The sequence below is a fragment of the Somniosus microcephalus genome, chromosome 19 (genome assembly GCF_052327205.1).
Source record: "Somniosus microcephalus isolate GS21.2 chromosome 19, FLI_Smic_1.0, whole genome shotgun sequence".
Lineage (NCBI taxonomy): Eukaryota > Metazoa > Chordata > Chondrichthyes > Squaliformes > Somniosidae > Somniosus > Somniosus microcephalus.
The window spans coordinates 78743861-78760588 of record NC_141005.1 but is presented as its reverse complement, the minus strand read 5'-3'; the positions used below and the strand labels follow the sequence as shown (position 1 = coordinate 78760588).

The 16728-nt window shown below is 45.3% G+C and overlaps 1 protein-coding gene across 8 annotated transcripts in view; it reads right to left on the bottom strand.

Moving 5' to 3' along the window:
* Nucleotides 1–16728, bottom strand: part of specc1la (sperm antigen with calponin homology and coiled-coil domains 1-like a) — a 285961-nt gene that overhangs the window by 239426 nt on the left and 29807 nt on the right. For 6 of the 8 annotated variants that reach the window (XM_085962090.1, XM_085962091.1, XM_085962092.1 and 3 more), the window contains exons 5-6: nucleotides 10480–10643; nucleotides 4319–4413 (exon numbers count right to left, since the gene is read on the bottom strand). In XM_085962090.1, coding sequence (XP_085818216.1) covers nucleotides 4319–4413; nucleotides 10480–10643 — 259 coding nt within the window. The remainder of the gene's footprint in view (nucleotides 1–4318; nucleotides 4414–10479; nucleotides 10644–16728) is intronic. The other 2 variants (XM_085962094.1, XM_085962095.1) reach the window with 1 other exon arrangement.

Here is a 16728-nt window from a genome sequence, read left to right as displayed (position 1 = left end):
ATACTGGACGGAACGACCATGCGGAGAGAGAGTAACGGTTTTAATGGGGACTAGGGCATCAAAGGTGGTGGTGAGGGTGCGGTTGAGCAGGTCGGTAGCTGCAGAAATGTCGTGGTGAACGGAGTTGGAATTTCTTAAGTGTAGTTGTATGCGAGTTGGGAGAAAGTTTTTTCCAGGGGCGGACAAAGAAGGAAGTAGGGTTTTGGGAGGGCGGGCGGGAAACAATAAAAGGAAGTGGTCAGGGATGGTCTTATTGACATGATGGGAGTGGCGAGGCCATGTGAGATGGCATGATCAACGGGGTAGGTGTGAACATGGGTTGGGGAGTTTACATGGAAGGAGAGATTAAGGGAAGATAGGAGGGCAGTGAACTCAGAGGACAGAGAGCATGATGAGTTGAGATGGAGGTTGAAATCACCAAGGCAGAGGGAAGAAATCAGTGAAGATATCTCGGTGAGAACATTTTTATGGTAGTTGGGCGGGCGGTAGAGAACGAGAATTTTAATTGAGAGGTGGGAGGGGTGGAGCAAGGGGAGATGCTCAAGGAGGAGAAAGTGCCAGAGGAGTAGGGGGACAGCCCAAGGTGTGATTTGATGAAAGCCACACCACCACCGCAACAGTCTGGGCAGGGCAAGTGGTGGAAGGTATAGCCAGGCGGGGAGGCTTCATTTAGGGGTACGGTATCATCACCCCTCAGCTAGGTTTCCGTCAAGGCCATGATGTTGCTGCAATCATCCACGATAAGCTCATGGATGGCAAGGGCCTCGTTCACAAGTCAACGGACATTCTGGAGGGTGATGCGGAGGGAGTGGTGATGGCTGATCCACTGCCAGGGTCAGCACTGGGAGGGATGAGTTGGACGGGGAGGAGATTGGCAAGATTAGCCCCTAGCGGGCGCGCTGGCCGCAAAGGTCAATGTGAGAGGAGGATGGGACAGTTGGGATTGCTGCTCGTGAGGAGGCAGAGACGAGTGCCTCGATAGGCCCTTCGGAGGATGCCAAGAGGGGCGCAGAGGGAAGTTGTAGACTTATTTAAGAGGGGGTCAGGGGTTGGGGTAGGGCTTTGGGAGGGCAGAGTACCTGAAAGAGGAGAAATGAAAGGAGGCGTGATGACAGGAGAGAACAGTCAAGGAGGAGTAGAGAGATAAGAAAAAGGGGGAGCAAAAAGTAGAAATAGAAGTGATGGGCTCAGGTCCGGAGCAGCAGCCAAAATGCATACGCGAATGGACACAGGGAAAACTCAAGTTACATGGGCCTGGTTATGTAGAAATTATTAGGATACGTATTTCCTGTTAGTAACAGGGAATAGATAGGAGACAATAGGAAGGAGTCCAGAGTTAAAGTTAGAGGTCCCATGGAGGGATAAAGCTGACGTAAGTTCCAAGAGCCAACCATCCTGTTTCTTTTCCTTCAAATATTGCAGCATCGAAGAGCGGACCACCATGAAGGCATCATGGCAGCTTCCTGGATAACAGCCACTGATTCTGCGAACATTAACTGAGTGCCAATCCTTTCTCTTCTTGAAGGCCATAGGGTTGATATGAAAAGCCCTGGTGCCATGGGTACCACGTGCGACTCTCTGCACTCAAAGAAACCCGACCAGCTGCTGAAAACTCTACATCCTGTCCAGTTGGTGCTTCCTTTCCCCAGGGAAACTGATGACGGTATTTCCCATTGCAAGCATAGGTCCTTTTCCTGATACAAGTGTGCACTGCCGACTGCCTGATGTGGCAGAAGTCTCCGGTGAGGTGGAGTGGCTTGGAAGGATCCAATAGCATAAAGGTGCATGCTGTGGTATCCTTCACTTCCACAGGAAGCACCACCTGGTCCAGATCAGTGTGCAGCAGATGACAACTCTGGTAGCAGTACTCTACTGTGAAGCAGAGGTGGTGAACACAGGACTCCTCTGCTCTGTCCATATAGTCCACAGGGTACTGACTGATGTGGCCAAAATGTCTCGGAGTTGTTTGCATCTGCATTTGTTGGCTCCTCACAAACTTTCTTCCTCACTTCAATTGTGCGCCATGTTGGGAAGCCCCAAAAGAATCTCAATCCTTACCTGTCTGTAAGGTGCAATGCCAAAGTCAGAAGGAAGGCATTGTGGCTGAGCTGGGGGACAAAATTACAAATAGAGGACAACCCAGAAAAAACTTATGCAAAATGCAGCCAGGGTATATAAAAATGATCCCCTCCCCCGATAAACAATACAACTTACTTCCTCTCTTTAAGAGGCTGCCTTGAGCAGGTAAATTCCCAAACATTCTGGCGCACTCAGTTTTTAAGGGTGAGGCTCACGCTGTGGGCAGAACCTCACCCATGCTTACAAGATTGCTGCAGATAAATGTTACATCGTATTGAAATATTTTAATAAATAGATGAATACGTATGACCTTACTCGACGGTCCCAAAATGCTAGTCGCTTAAACAAGACCTGGCCAGGCGAGGTCCAGCACCCGACTTTCCAAGCTGCAACCCAATATCTCAAGAAAGAAATTTCACTGGTTATCCAACAATAGTTACTAACATGCAGTGGTATCCAGTTCAATAGGCCATCAGATACAACAGCAAAAGCAAACTGAAAGACTACAGCCTTCACGTCATTGCCAATCATACAGACCTCGCTATAGAATGATAGTTTTCGCATCATTAGCTTGGTAATCATGCAGGCCTCTCTACAGACTGTCACTTTCTACAATAGTTTACCTCAGGTGAATTGAGTAGAAATGGGCAATTCAAGGACGGGACAATCTAGTTGACCATTACCCGTAGTGGGGCCCTGGGACCACTTGCAGTCATTGCTACCCTCCTCACTCTGGGCTGTCAGTTTTGTCACAATGTACACTGGGACTAATACTTAAACCTTCATCATATACTCACAGAATGTTAAGAGATAGTTCTGTAACTTAGTATGTGTTTTTCGAATTATATTTGAACTTTTTGACTAAGCTGAAAACCCCACAAATGTACTATTTACTAAAAAAAAATTCTTCATTTATTTAGCATTAATAGTTACCCGAGTTCTATTGAGCAAATTAAGGGTCACCACGCTAACCATGGTGGGTTTTGTAACTCCCTGGTTTAAATGCTCGGTTCTTTTAAAGTTAGAATCCTGAAAGTGCAATAAGATACTTTGTCATTCTTTGGGGACTTCAATACAAACTAGTAGCATGCAGTTTCTTTTGCTGGGACAATCTCAGATACATCATGTGAAATGAAAAACTTTACAACACTCGCCTACAATCATCCCACTGGCACTGGGATTAGATTCACAGTGAAACTGGCTCACTATTTCACCTGTCCCTGCCCTAGACCCTAAGGCAGCCCAGAGACAGGTGGCAGATTACAGGCATTGAGGGTATGCTGATTTAACCATTTTAAATTTTAATTTTAATCAATGTATGATGGAGATGAGAAAAATTACATGTTTTTGTCCGTGATGTATGATAATATTGCCCTCTTTCTTTCTGTCACAGTACTACTACTCATGATTGCCATTGCCTTTTTCAATTGTTATGTTGTGCAGATTAGGATAGCTCAACTAATACAGGAAACTTTGTTATATCTGGCACCGACGGGACCGAGCTGTTGCCGATCTATCAAAACTGCCGGGCATACCAGCGTTAATGTTGAAGCATACGGAGATTTCCAGCTCCGTATCTGGCAACAAACACTGTTGCTTAGCAACAGCTTCTAAACAGTCGGCCGTACCTTAGAAGCGTCTCTGTAGCTTAGCAACAGCTTCAGAAGAGACTTTGCAGAGCCTGACTGTTGAAAAAAAAGCCACGAGAAGAAAAAAAACCTAACAAAACGGCTCCTGATTTCTGCCGGTAGATCGAGGTTTCCGGACATACAACCTCCGGATAAACCAAAGTTTCCTGTAGTGCGAATGTAAAACAGAAAACTATACAGGACTGCAGATACTCACTCAGCTCAGAGATATATGAAGTCCATAGGTACTCGACAAATAAACACCACTGTCTTCATATCTATTGAAAGTTCTTTAGAAATGAGAATGTTCAGTCTAACAATAGAAATACACATTCTTCACAATATTTCCCACGGTTTGAGGCTGGGTAAATGGAATGATGTGCAAGGAATCGGGAACGGTGAAACAAATGACTAAATGAAGCATTAAACTTTGTGTGCCCAAGAACAGTGAAATCTTTGAAAATGGGGGGGTGGGAGGAGAGTGTGTATATCAAGATTGAAATTTGAAGCCAGGTTCAAGAATCAGCACCCCAGCTATAGGAAGTAGTAACATATGAAATCTCCTCAGTCACACAGCCAGCTGTGCATTGGCTACATACAACATGACTAACCTGCATTGGTGACACAGCGGCTGCTGGTGGGGTTTTCAGGGGACTTGGGCTGAGAGGGCTTCGTGGAATGGCAGCTGCAGCAGTGCTGGGGACAACTAGAAAAACAAAATAATTACCCTTAGCCCAGAAAATAATTTCACATCAACAGTTTTGAAATATCATTCACCTTCAGTGGTACCTCCCAACCCAATCGACAATGTGTGGCCAACTCATCTCCAATAGTCCTAGCAAACTTAAAAAGCCAGATGTGGAATGTTAGAAGGAAGGAAGATTGCAATTTGCAACTCTGCTTATCGTCATGTTACAGGGATACACTCCAAGCTGCATGTTAAAAATTTGAACAGGATCAACCATTTGTTCATGGGTCTGTCTAACCTACCCCCAATCCAAAATATTCACTTGTCTGTTATGCAAATAAAGATATTTAAAAAAGGAAAATACACGTATTTGAATTACTGCACTTAAAACAGCAGTCAGCTGGTGTGTGGGCATTCTGAAATGTCTTGCTAATGGAGAGATGGGAAGAGGTTGTAAGCCACTGGATCGTTATCCAATTGTCATTCTACAGCGCGCAGTAGTAGGAAAACATGGAGTGAAAGGTTCTAAATTTACAGAAGTAATGAAGCAAAGATTATTTTCATAAAAATCTGTTTTAATCAAACCACTTTCAGTTCCCAAACCTAAAGATGGCCGAGTTGCTCATTGCACTATGCACGCGTGGACATTTGTATTTGAAGATATGGTTTACACAGACTATATCTCCCAATCCAATGAACACAGTGCATTGCCAACACAACCCAAATAGTTCTAGGAACCAGAGTTGTCTGACACGATAGAGAAATGACGTCTGCAGTAACGGACCGAGTGTGTACGTGGACTGGAGATGTTAATGTTTAGAAACAACTATACAGACAGAAGTATCATTATATAAACATCTATCACATTCAATCTGTGAAAGACTAAGTATCCCTGGACGGGTACTCAAGGAATGTGCTGATCAGCTGGCTGATGTCTTCACCGCCATCTTCAATCTGTCATTGGCCCAGGCAGTAGTCCCTACATGCTTCAAGACCGCTACCATTATTCCTGTGCCAAAACAAACGGCTGTGACGTGCCTGAACGACTATCGACCTGTCGCACTCACACCCATCATAATGAAGTGTTTCGAGAGACTGGTCTTAGCCCACATCAAAGCCAGTGTTCCTGCCTCCCTTGACCAACACCAGTTTGCCTATCGTGCAAACAGATCAACGGAGGATGCAATCACAACTGCTCTACACTCGGCACTGAATCACCTAGATGGTAAGGAGACCTACATCAGAATGCTGTTCATAGACTACAGCTCAGCATTCAACACTATCGTCCCCAACAAGCTGGCCACCAAACTCCAAACTCTTGGCCTGAACACTTCCCTCTGCAACTGGACCCTGGACTTCCTAACAAACAGACCCCAGTCTGTCAAATTAGGTAACCACACCTCCCACCCCCCTGACCCTGAACACGGGGGCCCCACAAGGATGTGTGCTGAGCCCCCTCCTCTACTCCCTCTTCACCCACGACTGTGTGGCTGTTAAGGGTTCCAACACCATCATCAAGCTTGCGGATGACACCACGGTAGTAGGCCAGATCACCAACAATGATGAGTCAGCCTACAGGGAGGAGGTCCAGCATCTCGTGAAGTGGTGCGCCGATAACAACCTGGCCCTTAACACCAAGAAAACAAAAGAAATCATTGTGGGCTTCAGGAAGTCCAAAGGCGGAAGTCACACCCCCATCCACATCAATGGGGCTGTGGTGGAAAGGGTGGACAGCTTTAAGTTCCTCGGAGTCCACATCACGGAAGACCTCTCCTGGTCCCTCAACACCTCCTCTCTGGTGAAGAAGGCCCAGCAGCGCCTATATTTCCTAAGGAGGCTGAAGGGATGTAATCTGTCACCCCTGATCCTCTCTAACCTTTACTGCTGCACTATAGAGAGCATCCTGACAAACTGTATCACAGTATGGTATGGCAGCTGTAGCTACTATGACCGGAAAGCCCTGCAGCGGGTAGTCAAAACTGCCCAACGCATTACCGGCACCCGGCTACCGACCATAGAGCACATATACCAGAAACGCTGTCTACGGAGGTCACGGTCCATCATCAAAGACCCTACCCACCCCAGCCACAGTCTGTTCGCCCTCCTGCCATCTGGGACACGCTACAGATGCATTCGCACCCATACGACCAGATTTAGGAACAGCTTCTTTCCCAGGGCTGTCATCCTACTGAACTCTGCTAATAAACTCTAAAGCCTGCACATCTGCCAATGCACTTTATTATGGTTATATTTATGTTAATATACTACAAGCCAAATGTATGTTGAATGTTTAAATGTCTTAATCCAAATGTACACTCTCGGGAGCCGCAAGCCTACATTTCGTTGTACTGCACTTGTGCACTAACAATGACAATAAAAGTTGATTTGATTTGATTTGATTTGGGATTAAAATAATAAGATGTTCAGAGCCCCAGTTTGAAAACACTTTAAAAGGCTTCTGATGTATATAAGCACTACATAACCGAGACATTTGCTCACAATTCCCTGTCTGAGCATCAGTTTATATGAATGGTTTACCTCCATTAGTACTGCCCACTGGGTTTGTGTTATTGGTTTACTGAGGGATTAGCAAATACCTTTGTTCCATTATTTTTGCAAATTAAGAATTTTCACTCCATGCTCTCCTTCCGCAGAATAACAAGACATGCGCTCACAATCTGTCCCCACATCTCCACAGGCAAGAAATCAAGAATTCTTTGTATAAATGGTAAGGATTTTTTTTAACTAGTAATCTATGCATCTATTTAAAAAGCATGTGCACCTTCTTTAGCTTTGTAAAGCCATATTCATAGTATGGGCCTTGAATGAGAGTGGGGCATAATAAGTAAATCTCACTCCAGCACAGAAAAGTCTCCTCAAATCAACACTTGGGCTTGGCTCTTTAAACAAATGTAATTATTTGTTGTGGATTCTCAGCATGCAATATTTCCACCAGTTAATATGATCAGAACTGCAGTGAGAGGTTGTGAACCTGTCCAGCAATTGAAGGTTGGTGTTAACTGAAAGGGTAAGCAATTACTAGTAAATAGTCACTGTGGCTTCGCACAACTAACAGTTTAGTACAACTTTACGTTTCCCAGCCTGTGTATCCTTTCCTTTATGGGCTGCCCCAAGTAAGTTTTTCCGAAGTGAATGCTGAAAGTGCACTGGCTCCCCACGTGGCAAGTTGTCAATCTCAAACATGCCATCAGGGAGATTACAGAGGATATACAGCACAGAAACAGGCCATTCGGCCCAACCAGTCCATGCCGGCGTTTATGCTCCACTCGAGCCTCCTCCCGTCTTTCCTCATCTAACTCTATCAGCATAACCCTCTATTCCTTTCTCCCTCATATGTTTGTCTAGCCTCCCCTTAAATGCATCGATACTATTCGCTTCAACCACTCCCTGTGGTAGTGAGTTCCACATTCTTACCAATCTTTGGGTGAAGAAGTTTCTTCTGAATTCCCTATTGGATTTCTTGGTGACTATCTTATATTGATGACCTCTAGTTATGCTCTTCCCCACAAGTGGAAACATTCTCTCTGTATCCACACTATCAGAACCTTTCATAATTTTAAAAGACCTCTATTAGGTCACCCCTCAGCCTTCTTTTTTTCAGGAGAAAAGAGACCCAGCCTGTTCATCCTTTCCTGATATGCATACCCTTATCAAAGGCCTTTTGAAAATCCAGATAAATTACATCTACTGCATTACCCTTGTCTACTCTCCCTGTTACCTCTTCAAAAAATTCAATAAGGTTGGTCAAGCAAGACTTCCCCTTTTGAAATCCATGATGACTATTCATTATTATATTTTTGTTTCCAGATGTTCTTCTATTTTCTCCTTTAGTAGGGATTCCATTATTTTTCCCACCACCGATGTTAAGCTGGTCTATAATTCCCTGGACATGTTCTATCCCCCTTCTTAAATATTGGTTTAACATTAGCTATCCGCCAGTCTTCTGGCACTACACCTTTTTCTAATGAATTATTAAATATGCATAATAATGCCTCTGCTATCTCTTGCCTAGATTCTACTTCTTGTGTTCTAATTCTGTGTTAAATTTCAGGAGATGGTTTTATTCCTGTTCTTGGCTGGGGTGGAGATTGCCTTTACAGAAGGTAAGTACTGTAGAAAATATAGGGACAGAGTGATCTCCTGGACGAGTTTCGATCGCCTAGATGGGTCGGAGAGGAATTTCCCAGATTTTTTCTCCCAAATTGGCCAGTGTTTTTTTATCTGGTTTTTCGCCTCTCCCGGGAGATCACATGGGTTCGGGTGGATGCAGAGTGATAGTAGATTTGAGGTTAGGATCAGATCAGCCATGATCTTATTGAATGGTGGAGCAGGCTCGAGGGGCCGATTGGCCTACTCCTGCTCCTATTTCTTATGTTCTTATGTTAAAATGCGCGGATGCAATCCATCCGGAGCAGGGGTTTTATCCTCTTTGAGTTTGATTAGTTAATATATCCCCCTTTAAAAAAAAATTTTAAATGAACTTATCTCATCATCCAATGTCATGTCCACCTGTTCTATCTCCCTGGTAAATACTGAAGCAAAATAATTATTTAATATTTCTGCCATCTCCCTATCGTTACCTGTGGTATTATCCTGTCTATCCCTTAATGGCATTATTCCCATCCCAACCTTCCTTCCTTTTTTTTATTGATGTGCCTATAAAATATTTTACTATTTTGTTTTATGTTCCTTAATAATTTAATTTCATAGTTCCTCTTTGCCTCCCTGTTTTTTTGACTTCGCTCCTAATCTTTTCATATTCTCCCTTATCATGCACTCCCCTGCTGTCTATGTACTTAATGTATGCCTCTTCCCTTACCCTCAATTGTTCCTTTATGGTTTTATTCATCCATGCAGTCTCATTATTGTTTAGTTTGTTCTTTTCTTTTAGCAGAATATATTTTCCCTGCACTCTGTTGAACACCGTTTTAAATATTTCCCATTGCTGTTCTACATCGTTGTTTGCCAATATTGTTGCCCATTCCCCCCCGCCCCAAGTTCTATTCTCAGCCTCTCAAGATCAGTTTTTCTCCAATCTATTAACCTGGTTTTCGTCATTTATGTCCTTCTCAATTATCATCTTAAAGCGTATTATATTATGGTCACTATTGCCTATATGTTTCCCTACTTTTACTTCTCTTATCTGCTCTGGGGTTCATTCCCCATTATTAGATCCAATATCGAATCCTCCCTTGTTGGGTTTTTTACATATTGGATTAGAAAGAAGTCCTGTACACATTGTGGGAACTTCATTCCCTTCTCCCCTTTACCTACCTCTTCTGTCCAATTAATGTCGGGGTAGTTGAAATCCCCCATGATTATTATTCTATGTTTTTTTTTACTAATTTCCCTAATTTGTCTGCATATTTCTTCCTCCACCTCCCTTCCACTATTAGGTGGTCTCTAGACTACGCCTATTAGTGTGATTGATCCTTTATTATCTTTTATCTCTATCCATATGGATTCTATTTTTGTCTTGCTGATATCTGCGTCACTTTTTTTCTACTGCCATTATGTTATCCCTAATAAGTACAGCTACTCCAACCTCCCCTTTTTCCCTCCCTATCTTTTCTAAATATGTTATACCCTGCAATGTTTAATTCCCAGTCCTGATTTTTCTGTAGCCATGTCTTAGTAATCCCCACTATGTCTGGTTCCTCGCAACGCATGATTGCCTCCAGCTCCCCTGTTTTATTATGGACACTGTGTGCACTGCTGTACAGACAGTTGAACTTATAAGCTATGTTTATTCTCACAAGGAGAGGGAGGAAACTAGATTATTGAAAAGAAGCAAGTTTCCAAAAAGTCAAAGAGACTTGTTGACAATTACAAAGGCCCCATTTAAAGTGCTGCAGCCAATGCCGCACAGCTTTAGCCAATCTGTACAAGAAAATAGTGTGTCGAAATACAGTGCTGAATATTTCAAGGGGGATGTAGATGCTCAAAACAATGTCTCAGATAAATGGACCCCCATCTGAACTGACCAAGAAATTTGGTTTCCTTTGAATTTATAGACGTTTTAAAATATCAAATTAATTTCAAGTAGAAGAATGTCACTGTTACCTTGGGAAGCACTGTCGAAGGATTTAATTAGCGTTTTGACTGTTGGGGATGGTTCAGAGGAGGTGGACGATCTGCGACTCAGACCCATACCTTGTCTTAAAGCAGCCAGATCTCGCTCTACAGCGTTCATGTAATTGTACATACGTCCCCGCTCTTCATCCTGCCTAAAGATCAAAATTAATGATACGATTATGTTGATAAAAAATCTTGCAGCTTATCAAGCACAGACATCTCAGAACAAACTCCATTATACTCAATTATGGCTAGGGTCATGTTGTACACATTAAAGCTGGAAAGAAAATTCTTATGGCAGAATTTACACGTAATGAACCTGAGTTACTGTTACTGGTCTCAGCTGTATTATAGCATGGAAGCAAGGAGTAGAAACCAGGCTATTCCCCTGGTCTCTCTAGATGCACCTCTTGGTGGCTAGTCATAATGCAGATTTCTCAGCTGTGGCTCACCCACTTTTTAAAAAAGGCTTGCATTTATATAGCGCCTTTCACGACCACCGGATGTCGCAAAGCGCTTTACAGCCAATTAAGTACTTTTGAAGTGTAGTCACTGTTGTAATGTGGGAAACGCAGCAGCCAATTTGCGCACAGCAAGCTCCCACAAACAGCAATGTGATAATGACCAGGTAATCTGTTTTTGTTATGTTGAGGAGGGATAAATATTGGCCAGGACACCGGGGAGAACTCCCCTGCTCTTCTTCGAAATAGTGCCTTGGGATCTTTTACGTCCACCTGAGAGACCAGACAGGGCCTCGGTTTAACGTCTCATCCGAAATACGGCATCTCCAACAGTGCAGCACTCCCTCAGCACTGCACTGGAGTGTCAACCTTTATGTGCTCATGTCCCTGGAGTGGGACTTGAACCCACAACCTTCTGACTCAGAGACGAGAGTGCTACCAACTGAGACACACCAAGAACAGTGATACAGGGATCCCCAGAAATACAAAAAACCATAAGACTCGCCAAAATGAAAAGGCCATTAGGCTTAATGAACCTTTTTTCATAAGCAAACCCCACCTCCCTCCGTCTCATCATATTCTTCAATCTGCTCTCTCTCCAGAACCACTTCCAATTACTCTTGAATCGATTTACACTGTCTGTTTGAATGGCCTTTTCTCATTGTGTTAGGTGAAAAGGTTCCACATAACTTTGTTTCTCACTCCTAAATTCTTCACATTCAAAATTTGAATCTCATGGTATCTTAGGCCTTCGCCACAGTGGTCAATTCTCCTGGATCAGCTTTGTCAATTCCATTCAAACTCTTGGAAAGTTTAATTCAGTCGTCATCTCAAAGTATCTTTTTCAATGTAACCAAGCTCAACTTCCTGAAACTTAAATTCCCGACACTCAGCATCACTTTGGTTTCTTTCGTCTATACAGTAATAAACATGTCATACTGAAACTAAGATGACCATGGCATACAGACATAAGAAAGAATCATGGCGCGCTGGGGTGGCTTCATAACTCAATGCATGATACACATGAATGGCCAAATGTCTCACTCATCCTTTGGCCACCCGCTGGTTGACTTTTCAATGAGGACACTTTTCACCTGCTGTTTGCATGTGATACCACACTTCATGGGAGATTCCCAGACTCTGCAATTACTCTTGAATGGCTTAAGTCCTCGCATTTAGTTATCCTTGAAATATTTCTTCTGACCCCTACTGTGCTCTATTCTATTTACTTTCTGTAGTACATTCATCTGCCACACAGACACCATGTCCAGCCCACTAGAGATAGACAAGAACATAAGAAATAGGAGCAGGAGTAGGCCACTCGGCCCATTCAATAAGAATGTTTGATCTTCTACCTCAATTCTACTTCCCCACACTATTCCCATATCCCTTGATTCCCTTAGTAACCAAAAATCTATCGATCTCTGACCTTGAATATACTCAACGACTGAGCTTCCACAGCTCTCTGGGGTAGAGAATTCCAAAGATTCACAACCCTTTGAGTGAAGAAATTTCTCCTCATCTCAGTAACCCTTATTCTGAGACTATGACCCCTGGTTCTAGACTCCCCAGCCAGGGGAAACATCCTCCCTGCATCAACCCTGTCAAGTCCCTTAAGGATGTTCTGTTTCAATGAGATCACCTCTCATTCTTCTAAACTCTAGGGAATATAGGCTGAGTCTACTCAATCTCTCCTCAAAGGACAATCCCCCCATCCCAGGAATCAGTCTAGTGAACTTTCACTGCACTCCATCTATGGCAAGTATATCTTTCCTTAGGTAAGGAGACCAAAACTGTAGACAATACTCCAGGTGTGGTCTCACAAGGGCCCTGTATAATGGCAGTAAGACATCTTTACTCTTATACTCAAATCCTCTTGTAATAAAGGCTAACATACCATTTGCTTTCCTATTTGCTTGCTGTACCGGCATGTCAACTTTGTGATTCATGTATAAGGATAACCAGGTCCCTCTGAATACCAACATTTCCCAATCTCTCACCATTTAAAAATATTCTGCTTTTCTATTTTTTCCCCACCAAAGTGGATAAATTCACATTTCTCCGCATTATATTCCATCTGCCACATTCTTGCCCACTCACTTAACCTGTCTACAGGAAACTCGTTTAAACGGCACCTAATTATCCGGAATTATCTAATAACCGGCAAAATTCAGGAGTAGGTTTTGAGGCTTCCGTATACTGTATATTTGCGGCCATGTAACCGGGGTTCTCGTACCTTTTGCCGTGTGACCGGGTCCCCTGCACTTGTGGCCGCGTTACGGGGCTCCGGCACCTGTGGCCGCGTTACGGGGCTCCGGCACCTGTGGCCGCGTTACGGGGCTCCGGCACCTGTGGCCGCGTTACGGGGCTCCGGCACCTGTGGCCGCGTTACGGGGCTCCGGCACCTGTGGCCGCGTTACGGGGCTCCGGCACCTGTGGCCGCGTTACGGGGCTCCGGCACCTGTGGCCGCGTTACGGGGCTCCGGCACTTGTGGCCGCGTTACGGGGCTCCGGCACTTGTGGCCGCGTTACGGGGCTCCGGCACTTGTGGCCGCGCTACGGGGCTCCGGCACCTGTGGCCGCGCTACGGGGCTCCGGCACCTGTGGCCGCGTTACGGGGCTACGGCACTTGTGGCCGCGTTACGGGGCTACGGCACCGCTGTGTGATCGGGGCTCCGGCACTTGTGGCCGTGTGATCGGGGCTCCGGCATTTGTGGCCGCGTTACGGGGCTCCGGCACTTGTGGCCGCGTTACGGGGCTCCGGCACTTGTGGCCGCGTTACGGGGCTCCGGCACTTGTGGCCGCGTTACGGGGCTACGGCACTTGTGGCCGCGTTACGGGGCTCCGGCACCGCTGTGTGATCGGGGCTCCGGCACTTGTGGCCGTGTGATCGGGGCTCCGGCATTTGTGGCCGCGTTACGGGGCTCCGGCACTTGTGGCCGCGTTACGGGGCTCCGGCACTTGTGGCCGCGTTACGGGGCTCCGGCACTTGTGGCCGCGTTACGGGGCTCCGGCACTTGTGGCCGCGTTACGGGGCTCCGGTACTTGTGGCCGCGTTACGGGGCTCCGGTACTTGTGGCCGCGTTACGGGGCTCCGGTACTTGTGGCCGCGTTACGGGGCTCCGGCACCTGTGGCCGCGTTACGGGGCTCCGGCACTTGTGGCCGCGTTGCGGGGCTCCGGCACCGCTGTGTGATCGGGGCTCCGGCACTTGTGGCCGTGTGATCGGGGCTCCGGCACTTTTGGCCGTGTAACGGGGCTCCAGCACTTGTGGCTATGCTACGGGGCTCTCGTACCTTGGGCCATTGTCACTCCAGGTCCCTTCTTCGTTATCCAGAATTTTTAATCAACCGACACCATCCCGGTCCCGTAGGTGCCGGATACCAAAGAGTTTCCTGTATATCCCTTTGCAGACTCTTTGCGTCCTCCTCACAACTTACTGTCCCACCTAGCTTTGTATCGTCAGCAAACTTGGATACATTACACTCGGTCCCCTCAGATATCTAAGTCATCGATATAGAAGTCATCGATATAGATTGTAAGTGGCTGAGGCCCAAGCACTGATCCTTGTAGTACCCCACTAGTTACAGCCTGCCAACTCCTACTCTCTGTTTTCTGTCCGTTAACCAATCCTCAATCCATGCTAATATATTACCCCCAATCCCATGAGCTCTAATTTTGTGTAATAACCTTTTAAGTGACACTTTATCGAATGCTTTTTGAAAATCCAAATATACTACAACCACTGGTTCCCCCTTATTACCCTGCTAGCTACAACCTCAAAAAACTCTAACAGATTTGGCAAACACGATTTCCCTTTCATAAATCTGTGTTGACACTGCCCAATCATGTTAGGATTTTTTAAGTGCCATTACCACGTCCCTAATAATAGATTCTAGCATTTACCTACTACTGATACAACAACGACAACTTGTATTTTTATAGCGCCTTTAAGGTAGTAAAACGTCCCAAGGCACTTACACCGAGCCACATAAGGAGAAATTAGGGCAAGTGACCAAAAGCTTGGTCAAAGAGGTAGATTTTAAGGAGCATCTTAAAGGAGGAGAGAGAGGTAGAGAGACAGAGGTGTTTAAGCCGGGAATTCCAGAGCTTAGGGCCTAGGCAGCAGAAGGCATGGCCATCAATGGTTGAGCGATTATAATCAGGGATGCTCAAGAGGGCAGAATTAGAGAAGCGGAGATATCTCTGGGGGGGGTTGTGGGGCTGAAGGAGATTACGGAGATAGGGAGGGGCGAGGCCATGGAGGGATTTGAAAACAAGGATGAGAATTTTGAAATCGAGGCGTTGCTTAACTGGGAGCCAATGTAGGTCAGCGAGCACAGGGGTGATGGACGAACGGGACTTGATGCGAGTTAGGACACGGACAGCTGAGTTTTGGATCACCTCAAGTTTATGGAGGGTAGAATGTGGGAGGCCAGCCAGGAGTGCATTGGAATAGTCAAGTAACAAAGGCATGGATGAGGGTTTCAGCAGCGGATGAGCTGAGGCAAGGACGGAGACGGGCGATATTACGGAGGTGGAAGTAGGCAGTCTTAGTTATGCTGCGGATATGTGGTCGGAAGCTCATTTCAGGGTCAAATATGACACCAAGTTTGCGAACAGTGTGGTTCATCCTCAGACAGATGTTAGGGAGAGGGGTGGAGTCGGTGGCTCGGGAACGGAGTTTGTGGCGGGGACTGAAAACAATGGTTTTGGTCGTCCCAATATTTAATTGGAGAAAATTTCTGCTCATCCAGAACTGATGTCGGACAAGCAGTCTGACAATTGAGACACTGTAGAGTGGTTGAGAGACGTGGTGGTGAGGTAGAGCTGGGTGTCATCAGCGTACGTGTGGAAAGTGACGCTGTGTTTTCGGATGATGTCGCCAAGGGGCAACATGTAGCTGAGAAATAGGAGGGGGCCAAGATGTCAAGCTAACTGGTGTATAGTTCCCTGTTTACTCTCTCCCTCCTTTCTGGAACAGCGGGGTTACATTTGCTGCCTTCCAATCCACAGAGACCATTCTAAAATCCAGGAAATTCTGGAAGATCAAAACCAATGCATCCGCTATCTCTGTAGCCATCTCTTTTAAAACCCTAGGATGTAGGCCATCAGGTCCAGGGGATTCTCGGCTTTTAGTCCCATTAATTTCTCCAGTAACTATTGCTTTACTAATACGAATTTCTTTAAGATCCTCATTCCCACTAGACCCTTGGTTCCCCATTATTTCCAGAATGTTTTTTGTGTTATACCGTGAAGACAAATACAAAGTATTTGTTTAACGTCTCTGCTATTTCCTTATTCCCCATTATAATTTCTCCTGTCTCTGCCTGTAAAGGACTCACGTTTACTTTCGCTAATCTCTTCTTTTTACATACCTATAGAAGCTTTTATAATCATTGTTTATTTCTCTCATGGGAAGGAGCTTATTACCCAAGAGGGTCCCCTCCCAGGTAATACATTTCTTCCTGTGACTAGCTGACTAGAACTGAACACTTCACCAGAATCTGACCAGCACTTTATACAACAATATAACTGACGTAAGAAAACTACTAGGCACTCGGTCTAAGCGTTAAACAAAGCTTTAATCAACTGTTTTACAACATGGAGGTCTAGTTGTGTCCTTCACTAGTTCCTGCTAAGAATGTCCTGCGCAAGCTGGGCCCGTGCCCGAGTATTTATACTCTCCCTGGACAGCGCCACCCGCAAGCTGCTCAGTATTATTTCATAAGTCTTTCTTTCCTGAATGACTGATTCATGTCAATAGCTGCTTTTGA